Source organism: Rhea americana, unplaced genomic scaffold (genome assembly GCF_003343005.1).
Source record: "Rhea americana isolate MKP2758 unplaced genomic scaffold, rheAme1 scaffold_27, whole genome shotgun sequence".
Taxonomy (NCBI): domain Eukaryota; kingdom Metazoa; phylum Chordata; class Aves; order Rheiformes; family Rheidae; genus Rhea; species Rhea americana.
In genome coordinates this window covers 2,902,006-2,928,611 of record NW_028186390.1, presented here as the reverse complement: position 1 = coordinate 2,928,611, position 26,606 = coordinate 2,902,006, and the positions used below count along the sequence as shown (strand labels likewise).

The 26,606-nt window shown below is 39.9% G+C and overlaps 1 protein-coding gene across 2 annotated transcripts in view; it reads right to left on the bottom strand.

The window, feature by feature from the left end:
- The window catches only part of CC2D1B (coiled-coil and C2 domain containing 1B), a 38,920-nt gene extending 12,321 nt beyond the window's left edge, over positions 1–26,599 (bottom strand). The window contains exons 1-18 of one of the 2 annotated variants that reach the window (XM_085308034.1): positions 26,401–26,599; positions 23,875–24,016; positions 16,502–16,614; positions 15,535–15,654; positions 14,238–14,375; positions 12,467–12,740; positions 11,815–11,939; positions 11,567–11,642; positions 9,685–9,786; positions 9,228–9,355; positions 8,491–8,563; positions 6,091–6,203; positions 5,072–5,264; positions 2,585–2,757; positions 1,777–1,902; positions 1,136–1,194; positions 760–876; positions 140–213 (exon numbers count right to left, since the gene is read on the bottom strand). In XM_085308034.1, the coding sequence (XP_085164160.1) occupies positions 140–213; positions 760–876; positions 1,136–1,194; positions 1,777–1,902; positions 2,585–2,757; positions 5,072–5,264; positions 6,091–6,203; positions 8,491–8,563; positions 9,228–9,355; positions 9,685–9,786; positions 11,567–11,642; positions 11,815–11,939; positions 12,467–12,740; positions 14,238–14,375; positions 15,535–15,654; positions 16,502–16,614; positions 23,875–24,016; positions 26,401–26,466 (2,212 nt within the window). In that variant the 5' untranslated portion in view covers positions 26,467–26,599. The remainder of the gene's footprint in view (positions 1–139; positions 214–759; positions 877–1,135; positions 1,195–1,776; positions 1,903–2,584; positions 2,758–5,071; positions 5,265–6,090; positions 6,204–8,490; positions 8,564–9,227; positions 9,356–9,684; positions 9,787–11,566; positions 11,643–11,814; positions 11,940–12,466; positions 12,741–14,237; positions 14,376–15,534; positions 15,655–16,501; positions 16,615–23,874; positions 24,017–26,400) is intronic. The other variant, XM_085308035.1, reaches the window with a different exon arrangement.
- Positions 26,600–26,606: the final 7 nt, after the last annotated feature.

Here is a 26,606-nt window from a genome sequence, read left to right as displayed (position 1 = left end):
AGTCTGAAACCTGCTTGATTTGTTTCAATGTCTGTTAGTCACAAAAGTTCTGACTCCTCACATGGCACAAAAATCTCATTCTCCACTACTTTCCACATCTATTCAGAGAACAAGTCTATAAGCCCCTGCAAATACATACCTGGTGGAGCTGGTAGGTTTATCCCCCTGACAATAAGAAGGTGCATTTCTGTGCTGTTGAGCTCAGCAAATATCCTGTGAAAACATAAAGACACAATACAGTGCATTCATCCCAGTAGCCAAACACCACCTGATCCACTTCCAGACCAGAGTGCAATTGCTACTTGTCAGACCTTTACCAACTAGCAAAGCAACTAAAGGTCACAGAGAACAGCTTATTACTACACAAACCTTTCAGGAATTACAGAAAAGTAAGGAAAGAGTGTGAGCAGAAATAGAAACATTTTTGAGGCATAGTGAAAAACACCAAGAAGAAAGCCCAAAGACACCAGGACTGAGTGAGGAAGATAGAGGAAAGAAGAGTGGTTGAARTGGTAAAGTGTGAGAGAAGAAGATACACACATGAGATGAACATGGAGGTATTCTGAAAATAAGAAAACCCAAAACTTGATTTAAAGAACAACTTCTTAATATTTAAATGGTTGGGAGTGTCCTCTCAATAATGCTGAGTCTAACCCTACTGCCTATTGGAGTTTGCTGGAGCCATAAATCCCCTAAACAARGGCTAGAAACCAGAAAGTCATTTCAGTCTGCCTGAAAAATCCCTTAGCTTTTCCATACCTTATCATTTTAAAGGTTCTTTCCTCAAAGTGATGGCTTGGAGGATCCATTCCTTGTGCTCGTGCAAGCTGTAGGATGTCCATGTCCTTTTTACAACCTTGTGCCAGTTTTTCAAACCTATRAAACAGCAGCAGAAAAAATATACATACAAACTCAAACATCAAAATAGAGTGTTCTCTAGGTACAGGCTACAGACTAACCCTCAGATTAGAGGTGACAAGCAGCTCAGAGATATAGACCTCACACTGACTTAACTTCTTCACGCAAAGAGAACTTTTACCATCCTGCTCASACTAATCATCTTCAGGGCATCAGGCAGACTCAAGCCTAAACTGACCACACAATGGGATGATTAAAGGCAGGCAGCAGGTCTTACCGACTTGTTTCTGTCACATTTCCCAGATGCATGAACTGCTTGGAATACTGCAGACACCTCTGTCAACAGAAACAAAACAGATAAATACAAATGCACTTAATGATCCTTACACACAAATTCACGACTGACAGTTTTGAAACTGATGACAACCTTATTTAAGGAAAGCCAAGAATCTAGAGTTTGCCTAAGTCACCAAAAACATCCACCCCCAGTCCTCTAAACCTGAAGCTGGGCAGAGTGTTTGTTTGAACTGTTYTGTCCAATTACTTTTTAATTTCCATATATGATCTTCACTCAGGTGTTAAGTCTTAATCATATGGGTACTATTTTCAAATTTGGGGTTTCAAACTTGGCCCATATTCAATAGTGCTAAGCCTTTGAGTACATGAGTACACTCTCTCACTTCAAANNNNAAAAAAAAAAAAAAAAAAAAAAAAAAAAAAAAGACGGACATCTAGCTCAAACTCTTTCACCTTAGTACATACACAAAAATCAAAAATATTTTTGAATGAGAAAAACCAAAAACCCCATAGAAACAAAAATGGCAGTAAAACTACTACTAACGATACCCAAAGAAATGTCAAAAACCCATTGCAGAATTCCCAGAGAATTAAGAAGCACTAAAAGGAGAGAAGAGACACCTCATATTGGTCCTTCAGCAGTTTTATGAGCTGTGTGTATACTTCATCTGCTTTCTGGGACAGTCTCACATCTTCATGGTGAATGAAGATAAAATCACCCTCGTCATCTGTAGGGGGTGATGGCAGCTGCAACACAAGAACACCACCAAAACATTTCAGAGCCCTTGGAAGAAACAAGGAAGTAGACAAAAAGCAATCAGAATGAACAGAAAGGTCAGTAAAGGGAAATACGCCGTTTTTCTTCCCAAGGTAATTTCAACCTAACTCCTACTTATATCACCAGGTGACAATTACTCAAGTGCTAAGACCCTGTAAAATGTCCTCCAGGCCTAGTTCCCTGACTATTCAGGTCATGAGAGCTATTACACCACGCAATGGTTTCCCATCTATCCCTGTACCAAGAGAAACAACGCTATCAGTAGATTGTGTGTGCCTGATCCTCACCCCAAAATGGAGTTAGGACATGGCCAAGATGTGTATTCACACCCTAAACCCAGGAAACACTTCCGAACTCCATTGGAAGCCATTGTATACCAGAGACCAAATGGTTTGTGAAGGCTGAAATTTTCTCTGTCTGGAATATACGAGGAGCAGAAAGAAAAACAAACAAACRAACAAAAAACCACCCCCCACACACCAACRATGCAGGGAAATTTCAGGGCTCAGCATCCACACTTGTCACTTGAGCAGTTTTAACTAAAAATTCATTTCAAGAGATATTATCGTTTAAACCCTTCACAGGTTGGATCGAGCTATTAGTCGTACAAGAATATAGAACAAAGAATATGTTAGTAACAGTCCTACTAACCTTGGAAATATCCACAGGTTTGCCACATTTTGCTTGCTCAATCTTTAGGTCAAAGCTCTTCGCTGTTCTGAGATATATTTTAGCCTGTTCAAGGTTATTTGCCTTCTTTGCTTTGACGGCTGCCTTCATGTATTGCTTCTTTCTGTTCTCCAGAAATTCCAGCTGTTCCCTAGCTGAAAAACAGTTATATAAAAACTCTCAATCATCTGACACAACTATGCCCCTGAAATAGGTTTATCGTGTTCAGTTTACAGCAAAAAAAAGGTCAGCAGAAATACAGATACCGACTAAGGACATTTCCATACTGTACTTAAAATTGAAACTGTCCATGAAGCAATAAAGTATCAGAAAAGGAAACAAACCGATCTCCTTCCATCATGACATCCTCCATCAAAAATGTCACAGCACTTCAYAAAGACAGAATCATATTTAAACTGTCACAAAAGATTATAGTCCCCTATTGGTAGACAGGAGACAGGCACTATAGAACAGCTGATAAATCAGTAACAGAAGCCGAATTCAAACGTTCAGCTTGAAATTTAACTTCTAAAAGAGGGCAAATAGTATGAAAACCACATCTTCTATACTCCATTTCTTTTGTCTCTCTTGATCTGTCAGAAAAAGCAAATGAGCCAATGTGTGAGGGCACATTCGGACATGCCCACCTCTGCTAATTTGTGTCCTTGCCATACTACTTTCTTATTAATTCTTGTGTCTCCCCTAACCTTCCCAAAACAAGAATAATCRTACAAGACAGAAAAAATACTGCTTTAAGTTGTAACATTGTTCATCCTGCTTCTTCTACACCTCACTGGAAAGGGTACAGCATAAGCCAATTACAACCATTTCCAGAGATGCTCATATTGTATTCACCACTGCACTCCACTCATGATTATATAAGCTAAACAAGACTTGCAAGAGGTGCCTGTCTCAGCAAATATATACACCAACCAGGCTAGTCAAACTATTTTTACCACTGTCAGATGTCTATCAGTTTACTCCCATCCTCACAAAAAAGCCTGCAGTCCTGCTGCTGTTAGCAATTTGCCCCATCAGCCAAACTAATTAGATAAGGTAGCTAGCCCAGTTTTCACTGAGTCAAAACAACCAGGACACAGTGTGCTCTGTGAGGTCGAGATACAGAATAGAGGTACTTTCAAAGGGAATCTGTGGAAAATGGACTGAGCAAAGTCCTTTTATCCTACTGATCCTGGCTCCTTGATTTTCCTGGTGCAGACATTAACTGCAACTGTTCCACACCACTCCCACACCTCACGCTTTCCGACAAGAAGAACAGGTTTTCACAGTTGGTTTATCAATTATAAGCAGCTGCAAGCAGCACTTCAGGATTCTGGGGCGAAGTAGGTCACATTTGGATCACAGGATGTACTATGGCTAGTAAAATCCAGCTTTACTATAGTGAAACACTGGCATTTTCTATGAAGAACCTAGAATATCAGCCAGTATGAATCTGTCCATTTCTTTCTGCATCTATTGGTCTTATTTTAAAATACTTAGAACACCTAGGAGAGATTAATGGGTAATCACCATATAACATACGAGTTTATGAGCTGAGGGGACCACGTATTACCAATTTCTTCACAGAGTAAGCGTAGGGCRATTCATTATAGACTAATATCCCAGCTAAAATAGCGCAAACTAAATCTCATGAGGATTCACAAATTTTCAGAATGGGACAACTACTACGTTCTAAACAGTATTCTTTATAAAACCAAGTTTTGGAATTTCCTGGAGAAAAGGGTTATGAGCTGATTGTGGTGGCACTGAGGAATGCCTCTGCACTCTGCATCAGCCAGTGAGGCAATTCTGCTTTGCTCTGGAGGGAATTGCCCAAGGCAAAATGAAAGGAGGATAGGATTATGGTTAAGGCATGGCAATAGACTCAGTGAGCCTCAGCCCTGCTGCTGTGTGCCCAAATCACACAGTGAGGTGGTGGCTGTTCCTTACTATGCATCACTGCTTCCCTATCTGTACAACTAATCTTGTACAGACAACTGTTTAGTGACCTCAGCAATAGCAGAGCTGCAGAGACTGATGAGTTATCTCCTGTAGGCCAGCCTGAGATCCTTGGATGAAACACTAGGCAGAAACCACCGTTTCTGAGGTAGGACRCGGCATTAGATCAATGAATAATTCACATTGGCAAGCCCTCCACTCTAATGGGAATGTATCTGGAGATCAACTGTGAGTGGAGCTGTATTATGAATCAATACACTTATTACATCAGAATTAATTAAAAACCCAATCACCCTTATAATTACACATATTGCCTCTAAGAAATAAAAGCCGCATGGCTGGTCTGGATCTGCCCTCTAGCAGACACATTGAGGCTCCTGTCAGAGGGAATCTGTCACACAGATAGGCTGATGTCCAAAGTATTAAGTAGTCTTCACCAAAGTATTAAACACAAGTAGTGCAAAGGACTTGTGCGGGGATCACTTGAAATGACAATCTCTTGGCCCTTACCAGCTGAAGGGAGATGATCCACTGACACTGCCTTGTCCGGGGAGGAAGGTGATGCGGATTTTTTGACGTGCTCGGGAGAGCTCTCCTCGTCAGCTACAGCAGATGGCACTGTTACCGGCTTAACAACTTGTGTCGGCTTTCCAGGCAGCTGAGCAGGCTTCTTGGCAACTGGGGCCTGTGTCAGAGATTCATTCTAACATAGCGAGAAGTATTCCATATTAAATGCATAAAATCTTATCCAGAGTTCAAGCATTAACAGTCATGGTTCACTATATCAGCCTTCTGATGTCACTTTTGAGGGGAGTGTAACATTCCAGATAGCAAATTTTAGCTTTTGAGACTTTAAAAGCAGGGTCACACCAGCAGCTAGTCTACTATGCAAGCATCAAATATCTGCTACAGAAGCAGCAAAAAACCCACGTTCTATACTGTACTGTAGTGATTTCAAAGAGAAGCAGACGTACAAGAAAAAACCATCACTCTCTACATTAAAAACTACCCYGGTTGAAAGCACAAATGCACCATCAGCAACAAAAAACAGACAGTCAAAGAAACTAAACCAAAGTCTAAAGATTTGTGCAGGCAGCCAAGAAGTAGTAAGCTCTGAGCATCTTGAGGAAGCACAAATACAGGAATCAGTGGGAAGCAAGAAGAAAGTATAGAAATAAGTACTTTAGAACTTTGTAAGGGGATGGCCAGGATCTCAGGAGTTGTCTTYGAAAATAAACCCCTCAAGAAAAATAAGCCAAACTCTCGACCCGTGGGCTGACTGTAGACAGTGATTATAACTCTCATTTATTTCTCTCTCTCTCTCATTTCTTTCTCTCTCTCTCTTTCTCCCCTTACACAATAACCCAAACTGAACTTACTGTTCCCTCAAGGTCTGAAAAACTCTTCAGACTTCTGTGAAAATTATTTCATCTCAGTACCTTGTCTGATTAGAAATCGAATGTATTCATCTCTGTCCACCAGAAGAGTCAGCAATTTAACGATTACGCATATTACCAAGAAATACTAACCTCCTCTTCTTCCTCGTTCTCCTCCATGTTTGCCAGCTGGCTGGCACTTTCCAGAACGGCAGCTATTGTGCTGTCACCRTCCGTTGTTGCAACACCAGGAATAGGAGGAAAACCTAAGGTAAATAAAACAGCATAAAACATATGCAKAAAGCTGCATCAAACGTATGTCCCACCTTCCATATTGCCTCTTTCCTCTAAAGTTATTTCTATCTAAGTACCTGTTATCTAATTTATCTCACAATTCACTAGATCCAGACTGAGACCAGAACCGCAAAACTACAGCAGTGGTAGGCAATATCAGATCTCTCATAGATATCCAGGCTTGAAGGGATGGTGCTAAAATGATGCAAAAACAAGGCATGGTTTTCTAAGTTCAGCAGCTGGCATCTAGTCAAGCAACCTTGCAACCTCTAGACTTCAGCAAGACGTACCCTCAGAGCCAGCAAAGAATTTACTCTCTCTCCTTTGCACAAAAGCACAAGTAGTAAATTTTACCCCAAATTGCTGGCTTTTATCTCTCTCTCTACTGCCTCACCTGAGAGGTTAGATCTTGTACATGATCTAACAGAAAAATCAGGGTTGCCCCAAATAGAAATAAAACAATATATCACTGAAATCCAGATAACGCACTGTAACTTTAGCACTTGAAGGATATGCTGAAAATCCGCTGCAATGCAGAGGTTGCAAAGGAAGGAAGAATCACAGCAGTTAATGTGAGATTTATTAAGAACTATCCTTCTGATTATTTTACTAGCCTTTTCAGGATAGGAGGAAGGCTTGATGATGGAAGATAAACTCTCACTTTCATGTTACCTGTTCAGTAGCAGTTTCAATCAGCAGAGACCCAGAGGGACTACTGCAAAATATCTGTTAATAAAGTTTATATCATTAATACATAGTAAGTAATTTTGTTGCCAGTCTCATCAGAAGTGCCAAGAAATAATAATTAAACTGCTTCTGAGCCTAGAGACGGCTGCTATGGGGACAGAACAAATCTCACGTATAGATGCTGGCAGAACCCTATGCTGCTGCCCCTTGCATGACCCTTGATCCATTACTAAATAGCATTTCTGTCTCCAAGGAGGTCAAGGCTGGTACTTTTCATCAACTAGATGCAGTGAAACATATATACTGCTAGTGCATTATAATCTCATTGCTGGTTTCAGTGACTGTCTAACCGCCATCTTCAGTGAAAATTATATGGCCATAAAATGACRGCTGGAAAACATGCAACTAGGATACACATGGAAATTGAGAAGTTGTACAGTATTTTCAGAAGTTTACATATGGAGCACCTCACTCTTACAGCAGGTGATGTCTACCAGGAAATGGATCATGTTCTAGAACAAAGGTTGATAAACTGCAGTTCAGGGACAGTTGAATACTAAAAATACTTCAAATCAGCACCTAGTCTGACAGAGTTGGCACCGCCTGCTAGTGTACTCACCTTTGCCACAACCTGGTGGTGACAAAAAAAGAAAATCATAAGGTTTGTGCCCCCTAGAAAAGCAGAGACTACTGTAGAGACTAAAGACAAAAATGTAAACAATAAAAAAAGCCAAAACAAAACCCCAGGCACCACTTTGCAGTGCTAACTTTCCACCATAGGAACAAATCAGGCACAAAGTAAAAGTAGTGACACTTCAGCAGGAGTGTGGCAGAAACAGCTGGACAGTAGATAAAGTATCATCCAAGCCAGAGGTGGAGGACTTGTAGACCATTTTGCCCAAACCTTTACAGACAAAAGACTATACATTCTGAAGAAGATAAAAAGAAGGTAGAGTGTCCCAAGAGGTGCGTTCGGTTTCTGCCTCTGTCGCTGTCTCAGTGTGGCCAYGGACAGGATTTACTTCACTTCTGTGTGCTACTTCTACTAGCTACGAGAAGAGAATTGCAATACTCATCTGCCCCACCAGCAAAGGGATGCTTAATTAAATACAGTGGTCTGAGGCTCTTATGGAGAGGGATGAGAATGGGAAATGTTATGTAAAACTTTTCTAGATTTAAAAATCTCCTTCCYGTAAACTAAATCCAATACATCCCAAGTTTATTATTTCCTTTAAGAGGGTAGGCACAGTACAGAGAAGGGTCTAGAAGGGCATTTTCAGCACCTGCCCATGGTCAAATTGTTTAACTCCTCAAATAGGGCTGGTCTCAAATTCTGATACTGTCAAACAGACAGTCAATACCCAGAAATATTCACTGGTGAAAGTTTAGGAGCATATTCATAAGCAGCTTCACAGTGTATTCTTCAATGCCATCAAACAACAAAGCTAGTCTACTCTTTGAGAAAACAGAAGAGCTTGTTTCACAGGATGAGGAGGCCCTATCTTCACAGCTCTTCCAGAACTCAACAAATATACAACAGTTGGTATTAAGACATTTTATATTCAGACTTACCAGGAGGAACAGGTAGCTCAGAAAAATTCACTTTTCTCCCTGCTTTATGGGCTCTTATGGCATCCTGGTATTGCTGTAACGAAAGACACTCATTAAGACATAAAATGGAGTTGACTAGAGTACGTTAGCAATCATCTACATTTAACAAGCATAAACACTGAATAATACAGAATACTTTGCTATAAAACTACATGTGCACACCACTGCCCTTTAATTCTGAAGCCAATGCTGTTTCATTGATTACTTGCACCTGTTTCTGAAATAGTGGAAAGGGACAGGGGAAGGCAAAATGCTGCTTCAAAACCCCAGCTCTCCTAAAACTTTAAATCTGTATGTTTCCTCATCCACGTATTACAAGTTTTTTGKTTTTTTGTGTTTTTTTTCAAAAAGAAGAAACAAACAGGTAGATATCTTTGGATTGGAATTCAGCTCTGCAATTTCTACAGCTCAAAAATGGACACAGCTTTATTTAATTCATCTGGCACGAAGGTCCAGAGATGTTCTACCTCCTTCTTAATCACCATCATATGCCCTGCCTCAGAACTAGTTTCAGCGGAGCTGAACATCAGTACTTTTGTTTCTCCTTTCCCTGAAGGCTTTACAGCTTCCCAGTTGGAGCTCTTTTCAACTTGAAGGACAACACAAAAATTAGTTCAGCCCTTAGCAAAACCTTCAGCAGGAACATTAATTCAGATGGCTTTGCTGGATGCAAGCAACTTTCTACACTTTCCTTTTACCTTGGCTATCCTCTCATGCATCCTGCCTTTCCGATCATCCCCACTTGCTTTAGCCTGGGCTGCTGCTGACTTGTACTTCTCAAGCCTTTGCTGCAATGCTTCCAGCACTGTTTTTGGCTGCAGGTAAGCTTGAAATAAAAGACAGACAATGAAATGCCACATGATCCAGATTTCAAAATATACAAACTACCCCCCCCAACTTTCTTATCTGCTGCAGAGACAAAAAAAAAAAAAAGTGCAAAGCTTTATTAAGAATACAATTCTTCTAAAGAAAGCTTATTAATTGTCACTTCTGTTACTGATCCAGAACAACAGTACAAATGGGAGTAGCAGCAAACAGTATAAGGAATATTAGGTATAATTGAACCTGCTGTAGGGTAGTGGGATAGGACAGTCCTCTAAAGTGCCTTCCAGCCCCACTACTTTTATGCCTTGGCACAGAAATCCTAAGTCCTACCTGAACTGTCTTCAGTCTGAGGTCCAGGTGTTGTAAGATCCTGGGAACTCCCCACAGAAGCTGGTACCATTTGCTTAGACGTAGTTTGTAGGCTTTCAAGATCTGCAAAGGAAGGAAAGCAGGAAGTGTCACTGCACATTCCATGAACGGCCAATCAACCCGTGTTAGTCAGGATACATCAATCTTATCATGTTATCTTCCAGGAAGTTGTTTGGCTTCAAATCTGTATGCGGGTGGACAGATAAGTCTAAAGTTTGCATTATTCGAGCCTTCTCAGAATGGCTCCCAAAACATAACTTGGTATCTTGTCAGAAAGAAAGAGTGAACAAGCTTGCTACTTTACTAAAATATCCTAGCAACAAAAATGTACTGAAAAGGGGAAGCAAGTAAGACCATCAATTCAGGCATCCCAGTTTCTGCTATTGTATAATGGTGAATATTTTTGGAACTAGAAAAATATCAACTCTAAAATCTTGTACTTCTTTTATATAATATTTTATCATGGGTGAAGTTTCTCTCTCATGCCATCTGGTGATCAGTTTATAACTTAAGAAGTCATAATTTTCATTATTTTATTCTAAGAAGTGAAATAAGAGATTATTATTTTTATTTCAATAAATAACCTACCACTTTTAATGATTAGTAATTAAAATACTGAGTTCCAAAAAYTGACTGTTAGCTGTTGGTGGTGATACCAGATCTATTAAAAATCTCACAAGGATTGAAAAAACTTTAATATTAGTAATGCCTTAGAACTTTGATTTTAATATACTGAAGTTAAACTTATTTTCAGGCTGAATAAGTTTGTTAATCTTTTAATTTGAAGTGTTATGAACTTTAGTTAAAATGTGCAACACCAACAAATGTTAAGGTAGACTTTAAGAATTTTACTCTTTCCCTTCCATTTCAAATAATAGCTACTATTATCTCAGGTTATAAGAATGAGATAATTACACCTCAATGTCTGCTGGAACTTGTACTTCATAGAGGTGGCATGTTCGCATATTTTTGATGAATTAAAAAAAAAGTTTAAGTTTTTATCTGTTTTCCATGTAACAGCCACTACAAATCAGGTCAGAAAGCAAGAAGAGGGAGGANCCCCCCCCCCCAATACAAGAAAACTATTTTGAAAGGTCAGTGTTCTATATCTTAACACTTCTCTCTCAATTTTTCTTTAATCAGGAGTTTGCAACAGGAGAACATTTACTGTGTTGCACAGAACAGCTTTTTGAGTATCAAAAAGAACACTCCACTACAAGTCCCTCCAAACCACAGATGGGAAGGTATCACTTCTGTGGTTGATATAAATTCAGAATCAAGTCCGCTGTTGCCATCAGGAGTAGAAATATACAGCAGAAAAAAAAAATCAACCTAAATCAAGAGATTATACACAGATCAAGACAAAAAAAGAAGAACACAAGCTTAAGTTTTAAGACAGACAATTTTATTTCTAGAGTTGTATAATAAGCAGACAAAACGGGAAGTTACAAAATCAAGCAGTCATCATAAGCATAAAAATCAAATTCAGAAGAACAGGCTAAAGGGGACAGGATGATGCTCTGTTGGTTAGCCACAAACTGGATATGCTTTGGAAAATTAACTCTGGGAAAGAGGACCAGGACACAGTAATATGAAGAAATCCATATACTGCTGCTAGGAATCCTCAGCATTCATTTCAAGCCCAGACAGGTCAAGAGAGTAATTTTAAAATAAATTTTGATACCTCTTTCTTCTTTGACGGTCTTGATTAGAATTTGAGTATGCAGTAAACCTCAGACTTAAGTGACCTTTAATTCTGCTTACAGCTTCGCAATCAAATTCAGAATGAGTCCATTACAGCATAGAGAGGCTTCTAAAAGGGTTTCTGCAAGATAAGCCTTACCTCGAGGAGACGGTGGCATATTCTGGAGGTCTATTGGCTGCCCACTGTCCAAAGCTTCCAGGACCACATTAAATTTCTAATGTAGAAAAGTACAACAAAAGATTTATTCTAGTATGTCCAGGACTTGCTAGTTGCCACAATAAACATTTGACACTCAATGAATATATTCTTATTACATGTGTATAGTGCACAGAGCAGCTTAGCATTCAGATTCTTGACAGAGAGGTCTAGATTTTCTGTGTGCTCACCTTGCCTGTCTTCATGTACTCCTTTGCCTTCTCCAGGTCCCCCTGTTGCTTGGCTTTCAGAGCTGCTACTTTATACTCTCTCTGCCTCATAAGTAGTAGTGCCCGAGTACTGCTGTTCTGGAGATCTGTGGAAATGAACACTGCTGAGACTTGCACAAAACAAGGGAGATGTATATCCTTCCTTTGTTCACCTATTCAAACTGCTTAGTTCTCCTTTGCTTTGAATCACACATCCTCCTTACAAAAGACRCTTTTCTTCCAGTCCCCAGAAGTCTCATCAGACATGACAATCTCACTTCCCAATAAATTATCTTTTAGTCAAGATATCAAAACCTCTTAAAGCACAGAATCCCACATGCCACATGTTGGAGGAGAAACTGAGGCCCAGTAACACTTAAGTGAAAGATACCAATACACTGCAGGCCAGGAGGGAGTCYCCTGGGAAGCCTTCATTTTGCAGTGATGAGAATCTGAATTCAGAATGCCAAGACTCTATTAAAAATATCTGATCCCAAGGCTGACCCAATTTTAAGTATTCAGCTGGGAAGTTCTACATAAGCACAACACAGTGCTTTGCTACACAATCCAAAAATCCAGAAAAATGTAACACTAGAACAGCACTGGAACTGCTTATCTTCTCTGAACATGGTACCTGTTTCCACAGTAGAACTAGAAGCAGCATGACCCTGTTGAGACTCCAATTCCAGATGCTGCTCTGCATCATGGGAGGGCTTCTGCTCACGATCTGTAGCAGACTCCACTCCCTTCTCTGCTGGGACAGTGGCTGAATCTCTTAAGTTTTCTAATTCGGTTCCTGTGGCTTGAGGTACATGAGAAGAACTCTTTCCTGTTGCAACAGGAGGTGGAATTTCTTCCTCGCTAACTTTTTTGCCTTTCTTCACTGCAGCCAGCATGGTTTCTAATGTCTGACAGAGATGGAACAGCAAAGCCAATATGCATTTTCATTAAACATACAGCTGGTGAAAAATCATCACAACTCAAATTCATTCCCTTACTCATGTGCTTTGGGTCAAAACAAAAACTTTCCACCTTTTATCCATCTCAAAACTGAAATGGTAACACACAGAACAGCAACAAAAAAACCTGATCAGGTAGGATCACTACCACTTTTAGTCAGTCATGACACTGTCTGATCTATCAAGCAACAGTGGTAGAGACAGTTCGGACTGACTGCATGTAAGACTGGGGTTCAAACCAGTCCAGCAACCCCCACACAACTCTCTTCTCCACATGTGGAATGACAGACTGGTAATGGAATTAAACTGCAAGATTAAAGTTCACAGTTTCAACTGTGAACTTGAATGAGAACTGTGAATGAATGAGAGAGAACAGCACAGTATTTGCCAGCATGTCCTCTAGCTAATTAAGGAATTGTCAGCTCTGAAGTGAGATGTAGTCTTACACCCTTAACTACATTGCTTAGGCACATGGAAACTCCCTTCCTTGAAAAACAGAGAAAAAGAAGTGACAAAGGCAGCTTTTAGTTTCTGTAATAGATAAAATAAACACGGTATGCCTATGCCTCTTGCCCTCCAGAAGGTCAGGTGGTGTCATATATCCTTTTCAGGGCTAGCAGACAGTGGACAAACACAGAAATCTCTATCCTTGTGCATTTCCTCCTCCAMGTTTGGCCTTACTTGTTCCCTTAGTACTTTAAGGCACTCGGTAGCTGGTCAAACATTAAATTCATTCCTCTGTGGAYGCTGCTGAGCTATAAAGCTTAGCTCAACAACACAGAGCTAGCTGCTAACTGAGATGATGTAGGACAGCATATGAAAGCAAACAGGGAAATAAAGAGACTCCTGTACAGCGGTGATCACCAAGCACTACAAACTAATTGCAAGCACGCCACCTGGCTGCAAAGCAGCAAAGAGGAAAAAACAGCTCCTCAATACAATTTGTAATCAATTCAAATGAGATTCTTCATCAAGGCATTTTCAAGCACAGCCAACACACCTGAGGAGAAACAGCCTTCCTTCGTCACAAAGGACTGAGTGGAAGGTCAGTATCTGAAGGMAGGCATCAGAGATGAACTGGCAAGTATATGTGCTAGGAAAAGTCCTATAATTTGCTTTTAAGTAACAATGAATGGTCATCACAGGTCAAATACAGACCTAGATGAGCAAGTTTAACATAAGCATTTACCATATCCCCAACTTCTAGGTACCAGTACACATACAACAGAAACAAAGCTGATACGCAGGTGAACTTTAAATACATTTTTCACTACGTCAGATCAGTACTAAATACAGTTTTTTAAATTAACTCAAGATAGCATACTAATTGCTGCATTTCTCTCCCCATTTGAACAGATTCACTGTGTCACAGATCTAGAAAGACTCTTAGATTAAAAAAATGGCTTTTCCTCCCCCTCATTCACATACCYGATGAATCCAACTTACCTTAAGGCCTCTTTCATATCGGCGTATTTTGGCACTCTCACCTGACTCCTTTGCATTAGAAATTGCTGTCCTATAGTTAGCAATTCTATTCTCTATTGTCTGTTGTAGTTCACAGGTAACAGCAGTAAGTGAGGTGGTCTTAGAATAAAAATAATAGGAAAAAAAAACAAATCAAGAAAACATTTCAAACTGGACAACTTTTCCTACAGCACTGAAAAACAAATGTTCCTCTTCTATACACACTTGCATTAATCAAGAGTGTATGGATGAAACGGTCTCTCTCAAACAGAAGAGCACTTGTACTGCACTAACGGTCCGTGGATCCACCTCTGGGCTTTCTCTCAAAGGCGTAATAGAAAAGAATGGGTGGAGACATTTAGGAAACTCACAGTCACAGGGTAATTGGAACCATGTGGTTAGAGAGTAGGTGAGGGAGAACAGTGAAGTCTCTCAAAGACCACAAAACAGAGGGTGTGAAGAAGTATTTTGGCATGTGGCTCAACTTCCCCTTCCTCCTCCTCTATTTTTTTTTAAATCATCATGCTAGTTTTCTCCCTTCAGGGGTTTATTATAAGAGCTCTTTCTTTTACCTTTTCCTACAGTTCAGTGACAAAAGCAGCCTAAGCAAATAGTTACCAATAGCTACTTACAAACACTTCACAACTACAGGGACCTTTCAGAGGGGCTACTGAAGTAATTATTGCCATTACCTCTACAGAAATTCCCCATACCCATTTATTAATGGACACAACACATAAAGGCACTGGTATCGGTAGCACGTAACAGAAACACAGCAGTAACTGAATAAAGAATACAATTGCATGAGGACTGACAAATGAAGCTGTGAAAGCAAATCCTGCTGAGAAAAATTCCACGCAGCTGCCAAAGATGCTGAGTTATAAGAAGTTTCACCATTTCAGCACATTGCTTAAGATCCAGTGGGGGAAGGTATGAATTCAAGAAGCCTGCTGCAGTCTGAATGCTCACATGTACAATGTGTGACAAGACATGTTTGAATCCAGCTGTTTATATCCTCATCTATGCTAACATTAAAAACCCAGTATCAGAACAAAATTTTTTATATATATATATATATATATATATATATATATATAAATCACTGAACTATATCACTACAACATCCGATTCCATAGAGAAGAGTGCAACAACACAGTTTTGCCTTTATTGGAGGATAAGAGCAGCTCTCTATCTTGTTTGTTACCTGCGTATATGCTGCATGATAATAACAGCGAGTCAATTAAAAAAAAAAAATCAGAAATATGCAGCTCTGTCCTACCTGTGGTTGCATTTCAGGTTGCTCATTTTCTGGTTGAACTGCGGATGACTCCATTGCAACTGTTTCATCCTCACAGCTTCCTGTCTCATCTTCCTCCCCAAGGACTTCTTGCAATTCTGCCTAAAAAGTAAAAGTCAACAAAAGGCAACTGTAGTGCATAATTGAGCATGCAATATGAAATAAAGTAAGTTTCAAGCTCCAAAACCTTTGGATAGACCTTGAATCCAAACCAATTCTAAACATCTTATATCCCAGATAATTTCTATGTTCTTTTTTCAGAGGGAGGGGCGAGAAGGTGTGTTTCTTGGTGGGTTCAATTTTTAAGGAACTGCTTCCGCTGGTTCCACTTATAGCCAGAACAGGAAGCCAGATACCACACAAAAGCCAGACTGAAGCTCCAGGATCATTACAGAAGTTTGCGGATAGAGATATGAAGCTGAAAAAATTCAGAGAAGTACCTTTACAAAGATCATTCACATGTCAGCTTTGAAAATTCTGAAAAGCACCCATTAATAAAGGTTGTCAAAAACACTGCTTAACACACCTGGCCTAAGCCTTGCCAGTCAGATCACTCATTAAAATCTTGAAAAAATTACTTAGGATACGTTGCCTCAGGCCAAGGAGTACCCAGAGCAGTAGCAAAATGATCACAGACATCACTTTAGGAAAAAATGCTTTACAATAAGATGCTGGCCTTACTTTATCAGCTGACACAGATGGGATTCCCACTGTTCTTCCACTCCTGTAAGACCCCCACATACATGAACGTTATCTAGGAAACCCTCTCACTCTGGTCACAGAGGGTCAGATCTTACACAAGAGGCATTCCATCACAGGAATACATAAGACCTTGCAATATTTCAGATTCTCTCTGCAAAGCTAATGAACACTTTTGCTAAAACTGATTCCCTGAAAAAATCAAAACCAAAGAAACCCTAGAACTTTTTGCTAACAAAATCATACATACCAATAGATCTGTATCTTTCTCYAGGTCGTCATCCTCTGTTTCTTCCTCATCTTCATTCAGGTCCTTCATACACTCTGCAGCCATCTTTTCAATATGATCCATGGGCAGAGGAGCTGCAAAAAGCAACCAGAAGGAGTCATAAACCCTAAGTAACAGGTATGTGGCCAGCAGATGCAAATTCTAAGGAAACACTACTGACTGGACAAAGGCAGAGACTTCTTGCTTCCCCTTTACCTAATGAACACTCTGTCCCTAAACAAGCAAGCAAGGTCTGAAAAGAGAGTCCCAGGTATGCTTGGCCGAAGTCTATAACAAATTAAACAGTGTCTTCTGCTTCTTCCCTCACTCCAGGTTCTTCCCCCAAYTATTCTCTCATATTTCCATCTCAGCCACCTTCTCTCATTTTAATCTATTTTTTTTCCTGTACAATTTCACCTAAATAGTCACATTTTCCTCTTCTCGCTTTTCTACAGTCCATCCCATTTGTTTCCCTTAGCACAAATATTTGTTCTTCCTCCAAATTAGCAGGGAACTATATAGCAGACTGTTTGAAGGGGGCAGTGAGTACCAGCAATGCATGAGATGAGCGCAAGTCCTAAAGTGCAAGGGATAAAATTGAACCTTGTGAATTTACTTGCAACAGCCTTCATGACAGAGGTGAAATTTTAATTCCAGAAAACTAGTATTTTTCCTCACAAAATTAATGGCTAAAGTGCCCTAAATCTGCAAATTCTTTCCCTAGTACACTTCACCTACAGATCTGCATCAGTAGAATTCTGCAGAACACAGCCAAAATAYACATTGTTAAAATGTGGCAGAAGTCTCCATGTGAGAACAGTATACCAAAATCTCTTTCTGACAGAATGCACATTTTCAACTCTTTCTGTACTGATCTCAGTTAAGGAGACAGGTAGGTTCCTGCTCTGCTACGCCTTTTGTTCAGGTGACATCTGCAACCACGGGCAGGCAGAAGTACATTAAGACTTATTTTTTTGAGCAAGTGTAATGTTGAATACATCCAAATTTCTGTATGTGAAGGATTATTATTTGAATAATGTATGTCTGACTCTCCTAAGGGGAGATCTACATAATAGAAAAATCAACGCGGTTAAGAACTGCTCACATGCCTATCACCAGAGTAGATCCAGAGAACACATTAAAGAAAGAAGCCTGTCTTCCAGGGAGGAGAAAGAACTCAAAACGTGAGCCTGTGAACTTTGATATTGTCAGATTTCGTTTGGTATGGGCAAAGGATTTCACCAGACAAAAAAATAAAACCACCACTCAAATAATGAAGGCTCAGCTGATCTTCAAAGTAATTCTTCCAACCTGTAAGAAAGGGCAAAGATGTGATATCGGGTAAGTTCAGARGACTGGTTCCATATGGGAGGTTCTGTTTACTAAGAGTCACTGCAAGAAAGACAACTTTCCTCAAAAGATAGATTCCCTCTACCAGCTGTCTAAAACTGCAACAATCTATGACTGACAAAAAACGCAAAACTGTAAAAAAAAAAAAAATGGGAAATGTCTAATCTCCATGTTTCATTTTGAAGATCTTAGGTGAAACATAGGTAAATGAGGGCACATTCACGGATAAAGGACAAAGACCGGGGAAGTGAAYGCTGGGAAAAACAAAATACTAATGTGACTGAAAGGGATAGGCAAGGCAGGCAAGAAGGCAAAGAAAAGGACTGTATCTAATAATCTAGCTCAGAAACTGGGTGCCAGGGAGAAATAACTTCTGTTCATTAATACGAGGAGCTTGAATTGCTAAATCATAAGCACCATGACTGACTAGCAAGTGTGGTAAAATACAACACTGCACTGAAAACATAGGTGCAAAAGAAAGATATTGGGGTAGGTTTGCACAGTAATGACATTTAAGACTGAGGGAGAAAGACAAGTTAATGATGGATGAAACAAGCAGATCAGGGAAAAAGTGCTAGAAGTTACCTCAAGCTCCTAGGCTGATTTAAGATACAGATAATTATCTCTATGATAYTATTTAGCAAAATAACCTAATAGCTTTTATGGAAGACTTAAATTCCCCAGAGCAAAAAAAAATGGAGAATACTGGCTATACTTGGATGTTATGTCAAAACCTGTTGTTGTCTCAACAAACAAATCAGTGAAACAAGAGATGCATGCTCAGACTGGTCCTGGTAAGTAGTGATGATATCGTAGAGGGATAAATCAAGAAGTGCTAAGAAATCAAGGAAACTAGACCTTAAAAAACTGAAGCCAAATGTAAAAGTGTTTTAGGCTATGAAGGAATAAGTGGCCCTGCTGTCAGGAAGACATGAGATAAATTCCCCAAATAACAGAACATTCTGTCTTCATTTTCAATTGGATTAATGGGAGATTACACAAACAACCGTGTGAAAGTGCAAGTTACCCCATCCAGAAGTATGAACAACCTTAATTTGAGCATGCTTAGGGTGAGACGGTAACAACTATTTTTATCTCAAAATATTTAATAATTGGCAAAAATGATTTCTAAATCAATTCAGAGCTACCATATGATTGGGAAAAATATCAGTACCTACATTTAAGAGAAGATGAAGAAAAACTATTAAGGCAACTCCGGGTTTGTCACCGCATGTGGTTTCAGAACAGTTCTTGAAAGAGAAAGAACACACAAAGATTGAGGAGGAAGAGGAYATTATAGAACACCCATGTACAAAAATATACACTTCAGAACAAAGTACAAAACCTTCTGCTATACACCAGAACTTACCAGCTGAAAATTAGAGAAATACCTGACTGCACTAGGCAACTATGGGCTCACTGAACAAAAATAGCCGGGAAAAAAAAAAAACAACCCTTGCACACATTAGTCAATATACCTTCAGCAGAAAAGTATTAATACCACTGCATAAGGCCTTGATAAAGCTTCATCTGTAACACTATATACAGTTCTGATTCTCCATAGGTATTCTTGAGAAGATTAATTACAGTTAATATACTTAAAACTGCTAGGAGAAAGAAAAAAAAAACTATTTTATGGAGACAAAACTAAACAGCTTTGTATGTTTCCTTTTTAAAAAGTATATTAAGGTATTAGGCACTAGAGAAGATTAACCATTTAAGATAAAAATCAATGGTGACACAAGAACAAATGAGTTAAAAGTACTCTGGCTCCCAATGATTTGCACACAGATAGGAATGAGTTAGTTATTTTGGAAGTAAATGCAGCTTTAACAGGTACGCAAGACGCAGACACATACTGTTAAATATCTTAGCACATCTGCTTGTAAAACTTCTATTAACATTTTCTTTTGAATCTAAAAAAATACTGTTATTGTTCATATTACAACAGTGCATATAGCCATAAATTAGAACAAATATTGAAGCAGTTACTGTAAACTGTGCCCAGCCAAAAAAGTTCCCAATCTAACCAGCACAAYTAGCTAAATCAGTGGAGTTTTGTATAGTGTCTGCATTGCACTTGGAACTTCAACACCTCATCTACTTTCTCAGTCTACAACAAAAGCACAAGAGTATCTTCTCTCTCTCTCCTCCTCCCTGGTTAAACATATTTATGCTTTGAAACTGTTAACACATGTCCAGCCTAGAAACATATTGAACAAAACAAGCTATAAACCAACCTATGAGTCATTAATAGGACAAGAGAAGAGAAACAGCAAGAAGCAGGAAGACAAGAGACTCTTTCCACCCAGAGAAACCACTTGCTTTACACATCAAGCACTACTTCAAGTCACACTTGGGATTCAAAAATAAAATGTTCCAAATCAAGACAACAAATTCTTCCTTAGGGAAAGAATTTCCTCKTCAACCCAAAGAAGCAGCAGAACTCTGGCACAAAGATCTCCTGCACAAATCAGYAAGAGTGCTGTTTCTTCTACCTCTATAAACATATTTCTGCATTTTCCATATCACCACCTCATTCTCTGAGCAAATCTCCATTTTCTTGCACCTCTTTCTTGGCTACCTCATCCTGCAATTCCTCTTGAAGCTTCTAGACTTTGCCCGGAAAACTCTACCTAACTCCTGTTGCAGAGTGCAATTACCCCAACCCCACACTTATCTCAGGCTCCAGCTGACCACAAATAACCGACAGCACCCAGAGCTGACCAGGAAGAACCAGGTGATACTAGTTGCAACTGGTGAGGCAAGAAATGGGCATGAGATCAGCAAAAAGGGGTATCTTTTCCCTAACGTAGCACAAGATCAGCAAAAACTACTACTCCACACCAAATACTGTATGACCAAACAGTATGAGTCAAACTCTGTGTCCATAAGCAGCGCTGAAGCCTAGAGCCCACTGAGCCTTCCTGCACAGCAGCAGGCTGCACAGCAGACTCTCCCCTTGAGTTGGGATGCCTCTCAAGGTACCTCCTCAAGGTTGAGAGATTCCTTACCTACGACTGATCCTCGGTAAGTGACTAATAGYGTGCTGAAATTTTGCAAACTTTGCTAAATTGCATCTCGGACTGACTGCGCACATAATCCTTTAGAAACAAACTGTTGACCAAGTCTGGAACTAAGACTGGATCCAGCTGCACCTAGACTTCTCCGAGGAKGAGTATGGAAAGCAGAGGGGTCCACTCTGAACCTCACGGCTCAACGGGAGGGTCTCTGACGATTTCATCTCACCCTGTCATCTATGCAGTAAACAACCAAGTGCACCTTGCCACTGAATCTTGTTAAATCACTGTCTTATTTACCATTGAACTTTGTTAAATCACTGTCTTATATCAATAACACATATTGCTGCTTCTCTCTTACGAGTAATGCGCATCACTCATCTGCGACAACACCTTCTTAATGACTTTTCATTTCTACCTTATGCCATGCTAACCACGACTTCTTTAACTCTTGTATCCACTTCCCCATGCAGTCCGAAAGAAGGGGTTATTTGCATACTTGCACACAAGTCCCAGCCGTCCATGGAAGTACTGTATTTCCCTACGCAGATGTGACTGACACATCAGTATCAGTAAAACCTGAATACAATCCAGATTTTTAGGGTACAGTTTTAGAGTTGATTTAAACAGATCCAAAATGTATCCCATTCTTCCACTGCATTTGCTGGGCCTGCTGAAAATTACCCTAGGAACAATTTTTCTCATTTGTGTGATCTGATTTACTGTATCACTATATGTTCACTAGTGTTGACAAAAGAGTGGCAAAAACGCATGACAAGGATCACTTGTTTCAGCAGCAGCATAATAATTTAACCTCTAACCACATCTTTCAATTTAAATACAGAAGGACTTCAGCACTTCAGCACTACATCAAACATGCTGCTCACATATTTGACCCATAAAAAAAATCTGCAATGAGGAGAGCCAGCCACATCCAAAGGCAAACTGGCCTTACTTCTAGCGCCAGAAGGTCCCTTGGGTACAGGAGGTTTTCCTTACCTGAAGCCCCACTAAAGGGGGAAAAGACAAGCAAGCTTCCTTGGAGGGTGGCTTCAGCTCTAATCCAGTATGGCAAGTTGTGGCTACAATTTTAATACCAGGGTGGGTAACCAATTGCCATTTAGCGCTCACAGAGCTCACAGAGCCTGCATTCTCAAAGTGCAGGGAGAAATGACATTTTTTCCCCACCCACAGCCCTAAAATACAAACCTGGGAGTCAATAACTGCACCTGATGCTCAATCCAGAAGTGAGCACCAGTACATATTGTGCTGGGTTTCTTTTCTCTTTCCTTCTCCAGACCCTGGACCTGTTTCTCCCTTGTACTTACTATACCCTCCTCCTTTACAGGCACTAGGCTGCATCCTGCCCCCTCAATGCACCACGTCTCCATCAACATGCTGCTGCAGCAGGTGTCATCACCCTCTAGTGCCAGCTGGGCAYTCCTGTATCCTCTGCTAACTTCTGGCCTAACTACCTCCAAGGCTACTGGGAAAAAATACTTGTACATTATTTTAGAAAAACAGTTGTATAAGCCCTATCAGACACCTTCAGAGAGCATAGCTAATATTAACTTTCCACTCACACTCTCTGTGAAGTTTCATTTCCTTCTTATGAACAAAAACACTGAAAAAACACATTAAGTGACATAATCAGGGCCAAAGGAAGTCTGTATTTGAGAAGTGACAACGATTCAAAAGCTCCTGACACCCAGATTCATCCTCTGGGAGGAGAATGCTAGACTGGGTTTCTACTGAGATTCTCTTCTAAGAATCAAGACTCAGTGCAGAGCATCCAAAAGCTGAAGAAATATACATCTCCAACGATTTTAAAGACTAAAAAGCTACTGTGCTTATTAGTATTAAGGGGTTACTACAATCTTGAAATCTGGAGAGTGGAAATGGTTCAGAATTTAGTTTAAGATACAAACACCTATGCTGACTCTTACCAAACATAGGGTTTTAACACTTCTCAGTCACTTTTCCTGAATATTTAGAAAATCATCACTCCCTCACTGCTGTGCATGAAAATCTCTTCCAACATGATAGGTAAATTACTGCAGAACTAAAAACAAAATTGCAGTTGCACTAACACTTTTTCCAGCATCTGTCCTTATATTTGTAGCATGAGTGGATCCCATTTTCCTTTTCCCATCTCAATCACTTGCTCCCATCCCTCCCTTGTAGCCACAGCAGTGTTCAGGAAGCCTAGCAGAAAACCAGATCGAGGAACTGACTTAGCCAAAACCTTGCCCAGCAACAGAAGCTTGTTTTCGTGGATCAGTCTTCAGAATCAGTTTACCCTGCAGCTCTATAAATGTGTTTACCACTTTTGAGGAAGAGTATACTCATTAATAAACTGCCGTTCTCAGCAGCAGCCTGGACCTGTACTGGATTAGAACAATCCTGTAAAACATTGCATAGTTGCGTGCAAACACTATCGGACAAAATTCACAGACTCCTAAATATCAAGAACATCAATGATCCATTCTAAGAGGTACTCTGATCTGCATAATACAAGCCACAGAACTTCTCCCAGAAACTACACCAAATCTACAATTTCCCTTTTAAAGTGGTATTCAATCTTCATTAAAGACTTGAAATAACTAAAAATCTAACACTAATTCAGTAAATTAACTCTTTAAACAAAACAAAACTAACAAACAACCAACCCAAAACAAACACTTTCCATTCTGAAGTCATCAAGCTCCTACTACAGCTTGTTATGATTTCATATGCTAAATTAACAAGGCTTCTAGCTGTCAAATATCTTCTTCCTATTTATGTCTACAAGAGCACAGACAAATAACTCTTACCATTTTTGTGGAGCAGCAACTTCATCTTTCAAAGTAAAGGAAACACATTTATTGCAATTTCAGCCTCCATCAGTAATGAAAAGCATTTTAGAGAAATGAGTGATTTATAAATAGGTGTCTTCAATAAATTATTCAGGTCTTTACTCACTAAAATCCGGAGACTTTAACTTACTTTTCCCTTTTGGTTTTGCTTTCCCTTCTGTCGCCTTCACTCCAGTGATAGCAGCAAGCTCTGCTTCTAGGTCCCCATCATCACCACCTTCCTCTGCACCCAGCAGCATCTCTTCAGGATTGAAATCTACAAACAGCCCCAGCTGCAGCCAAGGGAAAAAACATGAAATGAGAACTGAGGTGATGCTCAAAAACATCACACTGCACTTACGCATCATCCATAAATGGGTTATTCAAAAATGTCCATGTATTCTGGATTCTATTCATTTTTAAACCACACTACCACACCATTTCTATTACCAAAACAATGTACACAAGCCATCTATAACTGAAATGATGTACATAACTCTGTTAGGAAGCAATTAATACTCCTCCTAAGACTGTACACAATCAACTCAATCTCTTCAAACCAAGCCTACCTAGCAAATAAAAAGGTAAAATAAAAATCATATCTGTTATACTGAGCCTCAATAAGCAGATTTCATCATGGCAGTTCAAGGCAGTTGCTGCGACAGTTGAGCTAAAAAATATCTGATCAACATTCATATGATACAGATCTGACACGCATACACTGCATAGATTTCACCTTCATTTCCTGGAAAAGTTACATTTACATATACAGAACTGTTTTGTATTTCTTACTACTTCAGCCTGTAAATCATAAACACAAGGAAAAGCACTTCATACATGGAAATATGTCCATTACAAACCCAGCAATGTCTACAGGAGAGCAGAGAAAACAATCAACTGCTTGGAACAGATCATCACTATAGCTAAATGACAGCATCTCAGGGGAAAAATACTAATTACACTAATCAGAATTTGAAAAAAAATAGAGGGGGTAACCACTCTACTGTTGCAAAATGTGCTAAGCAACATAAAGATCAGAGAAATCTCTAGGGTCTTAATCTAAAAGACAGTTTTAGATGTYGCTTTGCTGCTATTTTTATAGTGCTACTTAAGATACTAACTTCTCCAGAAATAATAGTATTCTTTATTCTGAATCTTTTTATAATTATGAATTAACTGAATTCCATTCATCCTGTGAATTAAGTAGAGAAGCTTTCCTCAGACTTTTTCAAAGCACAAATCCCTGTTGGCTTACTGGTCTTCACATGGCCAAGGAGGCAGCAGATCAGTTCTTCTGAAGTAGAGAAATAAAAATTAGTTATCGTTATAACAAAGGTTAACAATCGCTCCCTGTCTTGTAGGGTCTGAAGTGCTGCCATAAGCTGAAGTTGGCCGTTAGTTTATCAATGAATGCAAATTAGTGATAATTTTTTCGTTTTTTTTTTAATCCCTCACTCTGCACGAACAGAAGTACTGCTGGGTAATGTCTTGAAGTTTTTGTGACCCTCTTTGAACCTTCTAGAATCCCAAGGAAGAACATGAAACAGGTCAGAAACACTGATCTCAAGCATCAGGAAAGAGTATTCAAAACCAGCAACTATTTGTTTACTAGTCCTGACATCATGAAAGGTGCTGGGCAGATCAGTTAGAAACGCTATGCCCTCTTCCTCTTCTGTAAAACAAAACACGTTTGCAGACTTGGGCAGAATGGAAAGGAGGTCAGGACAAGACTTAATTAGCAAATATTTATAATCATGATCTAAAGACGCAAAGTTCTATGCAACAGGCACCTTTTATAAACGTGCAAACTGAATCAGGAGTCTATGTGATCTACCCCTTGCTACACTGCAAGTGACACATGAAGTCAGAAACAGAATCCAGCACTTCTAGCTCTAAATCCCTCAATCTGTTCAGTAAGACACATTCCAACGAATTCAACAGCATTAAAGTCAAATGCTTAATATAATGGGAAAAAATGTTACAAATAATTTGCAGTAGATATACTACATAGCTTAAATAATGCAAAGTGACAACCCTGTTTTGAGTTTAACGGTATTTCTATCTTTGACAATCTCATGTGACATCCTGTACCTGCCAACCACAACTGAAGTGTGCTTCTCTCCTCCTTGCTTCTGAAACTACATACAGAGGTACACAGGACACATATAAACTCACTACCCAGGAATAAACCACAGCTGCAAGAGAGGTCCACCAGTTTATTACAAGAAAAATGACTATATGGAAAATAGAGGGAACTCGAACTTAACTGCCTCTGGTCTTGCTCTCTTTATTTTTCTCCCGTATGTAACCYTGAGTTTGTCACTGGCTGTTCTGATCTTAAGTTATTTTTATAATCTTGGAAAATGTAAGARAAAACTTCAATACAGTTATTAAAGCTATTATTAAATCTCAATATAGCTGAAGTAGAAATCTACTAGCATGAGTCATGAGTGCTCACGCAAAGATCACGCTGTCACAACACCGTCTTCCCCGCAAGACCTCCGCTCCTGCCTGCCAGGTAGTTACTTTAAGAGAAATGCACAAAAGCAGAAAGCAGAAAAACCCGACAATTCAAATTTAATTCTTTTCACGGTCCTGCAAGATCTTACTAACGCGAGGGAAGCCCCAGCAGCAGGCCAGGAGCGGCAGAAGGTCTGAAGCCGGGAGCTCTCCTTACCTGCTTGGCAACCGCGGCTCCCCGGCCCTTCGCCTGCGGGCTTTTCTTGGGCCTCCTGCCGAGCATGGCGCTCCAGCAGCCCCGGGGACCGCGGCGCGCCCCCGCTCCCCTCGCCGCAAGGAGGAGCCGGCGGAGGCGACGTGCTGAACGCCCGGTGAGCGCCGCCGCTCGGCTCGGCCCAGCTCGCTGCCGCCGCCCGCGCACCG